Here is a 7,701-nt window from a genome sequence, read left to right as displayed (position 1 = left end):
CTCTTCCTCCTCCTCCTCCTCCTCCTCTTCTTCTTGAATCTTGGGTTCGCCTCGTCAGGTTACATGAAACATTTGTACAAGTATGAGCAAAACAAACATGTACACACATTTCACATACCCCACATATTAATCTTGTTATTGAATGAATAATAAAATCTCAACAGTTTTAGTCCTCTCAAAGTGCAGGTGGCTCTTAATTAATGCAATTAAAAAGTTCTAAATAACAAAGTAAAATTTGCTAGTTGGGATGGTTCATTTTTAGCAGGAGACAGGAACATATATGTACATCTACAATCAACAACAACAACAAAAAGAAAAAAATCACTATTAGTGTGCATTTGGAATAAATTTTTCAAACTTGCGTGTGTTCCACAGCTGGTCGTGGCTCTTTCTGGTTTTTGGGTCTTGGTTGGTATTCTTTGCTCATTCCAGTTTTGATCCACATGTTGTCACCAAATTCATTATGTAAAAGATAGCACAAAACAGATTATTGTATGTCTACAACATCACACATTACAATCAACTTTTATTACATATATAGAATTTTTTTCCTTCAGCATAAGCTCATGGATTATCATTTACTGACTGTCCTCACTTTCTAGATGGCATTACTGTTATTTTTCAAGTCGAGGTGCTCAAGATATTTCTGAAACATAACTTAAAGTAGCAGGTTTTAGTATAAAGAAATAACACTTCCAGTATTTACATTCACTCACCATTTTAATCATTACAAAGCTTTGTGCCTTAATGGCATCAAATCAGTAACTGTGCTCCATCCAAGTCACAGACCTACTGCTCCCAGTATGACCTGTTCCTCTGTCACCTTTCTGTGAACAAACGAATGAACAAATAGTTGACGATCTATAAGATTTAAACGTAGTAGTGCATGATGATGAAATTCTGGTTAAAAATATGTGGTCTCTGCCTCGTTACATTGCATATATCAACAAAACTAAATCTGTGTTTTTCAACAAACAGAAACTAATATGACAAAGAAAACACAGTCTTGGAAGTGATATCAATGGTCTATGTTACCAATCTTTTGATGCTAGAGATGTAACTCACATTTATGCCAAAGTGAAATACCTGCAGTAAGTGGAAGGTATCTGCAACAAAAGGAAAAAGAATTAAATTTTAGTAAGCCCACAGTGTATGACGAATGACTTGTTTGTGATCCTTTATAGTGTAAGGATTATGCTATTATCTTAGTGCAATACATTATAACACTCAACTTTGCACAGTTACAAAGTGAATCAGAGCCCAAACATTTCATTTCATTCATGTTCCTAGTTATATCCCATACATCCTAAATAACTTAATCCGGCAAAATTATTCTTAGCATGAATTATGAAACACCAAAATACTCACATATTTTACATTTTGCTAGTCATCATACAGTTGTGTGGTCTTGTTTGCTTGTGTTGAAAGTGCCCAGTTACCTCCATGGAAGCAAACCTCACACGGGTCCAGAATTTTCTGCAAGACTGTGTATGCATGTAAGAAACATATTGAAGATGATAATTATTCTTGTTTATATACAACAATTCTGATTATGAGTAGTTTAACAATGTACTGTGTTCTAATGATGTATCACTTACCAGCACTAATCACAGGTACCATTGGCATTCAGAAATATTAGTTTTTCTATATTCGATGGCTTGAGGCGGGTTCTTCGGACATTTATTAAATGTCCAGTTTTTGAGAAGACCCTCTCACAAGGCACAGAAGTTGCTACAACATTAAACCTCTCTTTCACTACTTTTGCAATGGTTGGGTATGTGTATTGATTTTGCTTCCACCATGCCAGAGGATCCTCATTTCTACTGATGACTGAGCTGTCAATGTACCTTTGAACCTCTACAATAGCACATGACTGTACTGTGCCCTGTGGCTGTGCATGTTTCACTAACTTATCAAATATGCCCCACACAGAGAAGGACTCAGTTGCCAAATTATTTGGCTCAACAGATTGTGAAGGCTGAATACCTACTGGCCTACATTTTTCCAATTTCTGGGCAACAATATTAATTAATTGTTTCTTCGTGTTGTCTGCTGCTACCTGGTTCTGAAATGCCAGCAATTTGAAACGTGGATCCAGCAGAGTGGCAAGGGCAATGGACTTGCTCTGCTCAGTATTCGAAAACCGGTTTGTAAGCCCTTCTTTTAGTGCCTCAACAACTTTCATTGAAACTTCATGTAGCTGCATTTTGGCTATTTCGTCACATACTGCCAGAAGTCCATGTGTCAGGACTATAACCTGAAAATTGAGACAAATATGCTAACAGCTACACAACATATAAGGAAAGTATACAATAAAATGACATTGAACTTACATGAGCCAAATAAAGTAAATTATTAACTTACCAAGCTGCCAGTTGGGTACTCCTCTGCACTGAGCTGCCTCGAAACCTGCTCAAACAGTTTCAAAATCAAACAGAGTTCGGAGCAGATTTCCCACTCATCATTTGACAGTGACGGAAGATCTGTGGGCCTGTTACAAAGGGTAACTGTAATTTTCACTGCCTCTGACAATTCGACAATACGTTCCAACATGAACAGGGTTGAATTCCACCTTGTGGGCAAGTCCTGGATCAATTTCTTGACATTTACTTTGCCACTGTTCTGTTGGCATGTTAAGAGCCGCTCTGTTGCACTGCTGCTCCTTTTAAAAAACCTACAATTGTCTTGACTTTCTGGTGAACTTCCTGAACATTTTTAAGTGCATCCTGCACAACTAAATTAAGAGTGTGAGCATAACAACCAAAATGTTTACACTTGAGAATGGTGGAAATAGAATTTTTTATATTTGGTGCATTGTCCGTGACCACCATTAAAATTTTGCCACCAAGACTAAATTTGTCTGTAACTTTAATCAAAGCTGTGGACAAATTTGAGCTGGTATGGGCACCACTGAAATGACTGCATTCCAGCAGTACAGACTGCAATCTGAATTGTTCATTTATGAAATGCCCAGTCACAGCCATGTAACTTTCATTAGAAGCTGATGTCCAGCAATCTGTTAGACAGATTGTCTTTATGCCTTGCAGCTTTTGTTGTACTTTCTCATTTGCTTCTGCATATGCTGCTGGCAACATTGCATTTGTTGTAGTCCTTCTACTCGGTATTTCATAAGCGGGATTCAGTGCATGTACAAAACTACGAAATCCTGAGTCATTTACAATAGAGAAAGGTTGATAGTCTTTTGTGAACAGACCCATTAATTTGCTATCCACCTTCTTCTTTTGAATCAGTCCCATCTTTTTGGGAACGTATTCTGTGATGGCTGTCTGATGCAGTGATGTGGAGGGAACTGCTTCCCCCTGTGTGCTGCTGGCTGTGGTGCCTTCTTCTGGCAACTCCACTGCAAGAGAGGCTTCACCTATAAAACAATAAGCTGAACATCAGCATACAGATTGTGTCAGCAACAGAGGCAGGATATACATTTAGAGTACAATTTACTTTCCAAGTACTGTATGCTGATGACATGACACTCTTCACTGATGGAGAAAATCAGAAATATATTTTAGAATACTACAAAGTTGTAAGTGAAATGAGCAGTGACTGGTGCAGGGCCAATCAATTATCAATACATAAAATAAAAATGGAGGTAGTTTACTTCACCCTAAAGACATTTAAACAAGACACAAAATGTGTTAAATTACTGGAATTGCATTTACATCAAAAACTCACATGAGATAAGCATATAAATCATCTGTGCGCCAAACTTGCTAGTACTCTCTTCCTACTACACAACATGAGATGCATTATTAGTAAACATTAATTTCTGCATATTTTTCTTTCTTCCATTCACGATTGCAGTATGGAATACTGTTTTGGGATAACTCAGTGAATTCAAGTACCATCTTGAAGTGGTAGAAGAAAGAAGATGTATATTGCAGCCACCACCAAGACAAAGCTGCAAAAAAACGCTTTAAAGAATTCAAGATAATGACTCTGCCCCGTATGTGTACTTACATTAAGAAATTTAATTTAAGATCCCAACTCCATGCCCATAACATCCAAAATAACAGTAATCTAGACCTTCATACTCAAGACTGACATTAAATCATAAGAACAGAAAGCAATCTATTAATGAACAGTTTGAAGCATCCCATAGAAGTGTGGTTCGAATGTATGCTATACTTCTCAACTGATGGGTTTCTAAACAGTGATAGACAGGAAATATGCACTAGTAGTAACCAGGTGGTAACTACATAAGGAAGTATGACTATAGGTGTGCGACAGTAATGTATAAGCATTCACACTTTTTTTCTACAGGATACATAAGATAACACATAATTATGTAGATACTTTTGTATAATATGTGATAAATGTAATTAACTATTACTACTGCTGTTATGTTAACACTGTGTAGTACCACTGTAATTATGATTATTTTATTATTACCATTATTTTAGCATATGTATATTTGTCCTGCACATAAATACTTGCATTATTATATTTTGCTTTTATGTATTCAATTATTGACGACGCCAATTGTATGGATAACATACTGATAGGCAAATAAAGATTCTGTTCTGTTATATTAATTATACGTGCAATGTAAAACTTTCCTCGCGCCACTTCAAGTTTGAAATCTTATACAACAGTAATTAAGAGCCACGTGAAATACAATACACCATTCAGATTTTAAATTACATCGCACTTCACTCGATGTTAATTTGGTACAATCAAAATCAAATCGCAGCCTTGAGATACACTATACAGCAACAAAAAAAGTGGAAACTTATTTCTAATTACTGTCTGACGTAGAACATAAAATTCAGGGAAGTGAACATCCACGTTCTAGTTTAAATAGAGCGGACTCGCGGGTTGCTTTGCAGCCTGTTACACTACGCTATATATTTTCAACTCGAATTTTACACTTAAAGAAGCTGAAATCTTCACTATAATTCGGACAGTTAATGTCATTTAACTATTCTAGGAGCAACTGCGCAATTTGCACAGGAAATGGTCGTGTTGGAAGAAATTATAAGTGTTTCCCTGGGTGAATGTTGTGCGCGCATGTTGGTAACGGCTGCGTCGGGCGTTTATGTCGAATTCTTATTGGCTATTGCTACCATGTGGCATTGCCAACAGCACAACACAGTGGCGCACACTTCAAGTGCCACGGACGGCGAGAATATCTCGTTCAAATTTCAGTTAAGCTCGATGGGGATTATTACACTTACAAACGCATATACCATAGTTAGAAAACTGAAGTACAATCCTAGCCCCAAGAGTAAATTTTCTAAATGATCTACTTATAATATCACACAGCCTAGCATGTTGTTTTCTTGGTATTAACAGCGCTGTTTTAAAAAGAGTGCTGACAAAAAAAAAACAATTAATCATCCCATAAAACAATCAGATGTTGCAAAATACCTGGCTCTGGCAACACAGGGCCGACGGATCTTGCAGAATTTGTCGCAAAGTTCACCATTACATGCGACCTTTCGATATGTTTCTTCAAGTTCGTCGTGCTGGTTCTGTACGACAACTTTTTGCCGCATAAACCACATTTCGCATACTCTCCATCCAGAATAGTGAAATGATTCCACAATTCGCTCCTCCGTGATCGCTTCATCTTGGCAGAAACAAGAAGTAAACCCTTGAACGACCAGAGACGAAATGGAAGAAAATCAGGAAATACTGTCCCCACTCTGGGAATTTTCAACTAGTTGAGGAAATCCCAGTAACGTAGACCTAACGAATGGGATCGAATCAGCCGCCTATAACATAGGCCGTGGTTCAATTCTTCGACCATACATCGATCTCGTCTCATGTCCTTATAACGAAGTACGAAAGTCAATCAAAAAGTCAATCGACAAAGAATGTTAACTGCGCTTTTTAGTTGCTACTTGCGACTCTTAGTTGGGACTTGTCACGGAAATCGCAGTTAGACACGATACCGTATCGCAGAGATGGACGTAGTACGAACTTTGGCCAACAGATGGCACTGTTAACCGCGCTTTCTAGTTGCTACTTGCGACTCTTAGTTGCGACTTGTCACTGAAATCGCAGAAAGCAGTGCTAAATTCGACCAATAGATGGCTCACGTCTTTGAATGTGAAATACTACTTGCGACTGCTAACTGTGACTGAAATCGCAGTTAGATTCTGTAAAGTTGCTACTGTGATATCTGTGACTTCTCAGTCACTGTGATTTCTAACAGATACGCGATTTCCTGCCCAACACTAGTTATTCAGATATTGGGCTGCAGGTAGGTCTTCTATCAGGAAATATGTGTATGCTGTGGCTGTTATGAGATTTGGCAGGACCTATAACCAGGTCATCAATCGGACCACACCAGACGTTCACTGAGAACCTAACTTGGTATCTTGTTTCCGAAGTGTCATGTGGGTTCTCCATCACCCGTCTATGAGAATTGCGGGTGTTCATGATACCACTGCATGTAAATGTAGCCTCATGTGTAAATAAAATGTACTGCACAATGTATCTGTGTACAGCCAACCATTTACAAAATTGTTGTCTGCTCATGAGTCACCTGGATGCAGATGTTGCATGAGCTGCACATGAATGGGTACGAGCCCTAGTAGTAAACCATACACCCATTTATGGAATATCCAGTTGACGGGTTAATAATACTCTGTGTCGTGGTGGTGGGACTCTGTTGTACTATTGCAAAAACGTCGTCCCTTCGTCGGCTGACTGGGCAGTCTCACCTTCTGATGTTACATGTCTACTGGATAGTGATCCAGATTCACGTAACGTTTGAAGAACTCTTGGAAGTACTCCGTGACAGGGAGCTCGTCGATCAGGGAAACGCCTCTGGTATTCTGCCACAGCCACATGGGCGCTGCCGTTACAGTAGCTGTACGCAAACAACATGTCTGCAAATTCTCCATGGGTGAACGTATGCTGTATGTTGGTATTCACGGACACAACGGACTTGCTCAAATAAAAAACTCTCAAGCACGACAAGTACGTGGCTAACGGCTGCTTACTGATCAAACCCACGATTGCACACTGGGTAAACTTGCAGGCAGCTGTTGCCTCGGTGCAACGTCACAGTGCTGCCATCTATTGGAGAATCCCCGCACCTCTTGTAAGCTGCATTACTCATCTGTCCCACCATTATTCTGTCCACAGCGTCTACACAGCATTTCCATAAGTAATATTCACACTTGCCCTCATATCCCCATTCACGATGTGTGTAGTCTTGAACCTCTCCAGTTCCGTAACAATCGAAAATGGGACACTTCATCGGACTACTTCGGTTTGTTTTCACATGTAGAATCACCTCACAAATTATGTGACATTCCTCCTGAATCAACCTGTATACAAGCGGCAGTCAAATGAAAACGAGACAGATGGAAAAAAGTAAGGAAACTTTTTATTCTTTGAAAAGTAATCACCATACTTGTTAATACATTTATTCTAGTTTAACAAGACGGTCGTACCCACACGGAAAAGTGCTTGTGGTTGTCTACAGAACCATGATTGCATCCAGGCATGTACCTCTTTGTCCGAAGCTTACCGGTACAATAATGGCTCAGTAGGGAACCGCAAACATTTCTACACGAAAGCGCTGACCATCATGTCTGGCAGCGGGATAAATCTCTTAACAGTTATGGCTATTATTTATGAAATAATAAACAGTTAACTTTCTATTTTTTCATCTCTCTCGTTTCATTTGACTGCCCACTACAATTAATGGTGGATTTGAAAAAAAAACTT

At 38.8% G+C, this 7,701-nt stretch overlaps 1 protein-coding gene across 1 annotated transcript; it reads right to left on the bottom strand.

The window, feature by feature from the left end:
* Positions 1–1,364: 1,364 nt before the first annotated feature.
* LOC124775729 (E3 SUMO-protein ligase ZBED1-like) lies at positions 1,365–6,887 on the bottom strand. The gene is made up of 5 exons (XM_047250556.1): positions 6,687–6,887; positions 3,041–3,379; positions 2,365–2,705; positions 1,599–2,257; positions 1,365–1,484 (listed from the first exon to the last, which is right to left on the bottom strand). The coding sequence occupies exons 1-4, from the start codon at positions 6,850–6,852 to the stop codon at positions 1,604–1,606; spliced, it is 1,500 nt and encodes a 499-aa protein (XP_047106512.1). The 5' UTR covers positions 6,853–6,887; the 3' UTR covers positions 1,365–1,484; positions 1,599–1,603.
* Positions 6,888–7,701: the final 814 nt, after the last annotated feature.

This window comes from Schistocerca piceifrons, chromosome 2 (genome assembly GCF_021461385.2).
Source record: "Schistocerca piceifrons isolate TAMUIC-IGC-003096 chromosome 2, iqSchPice1.1, whole genome shotgun sequence".
NCBI classification, from domain to species: Eukaryota; Metazoa; Arthropoda; class Insecta; order Orthoptera; family Acrididae; genus Schistocerca; species Schistocerca piceifrons.
This window is presented reverse-complemented; position numbering and strand designations above follow the sequence as displayed.

Coding starts and splice junctions, on each gene's coding strand:
- LOC124775729 (XM_047250556.1), bottom strand. CDS start 6,852: ATGTTGTTTGCGTACAGCTACTGTAACGGCAGCGCCCATGTGGCTGTG. Junction 2,706..3,040: donor AGTACAACAAAAGCTGCAAG/GCATAAAGACAA, acceptor AAAAATGTTCAG/GAAGTTCACCAGAAAGTCAA. Junction 2,258..2,364: donor AGTACCCAACTGGCAGCTTG/GTAAGTTAATAA, acceptor CTCAATTTTCAG/GTTATAGTCCTGACACATGG.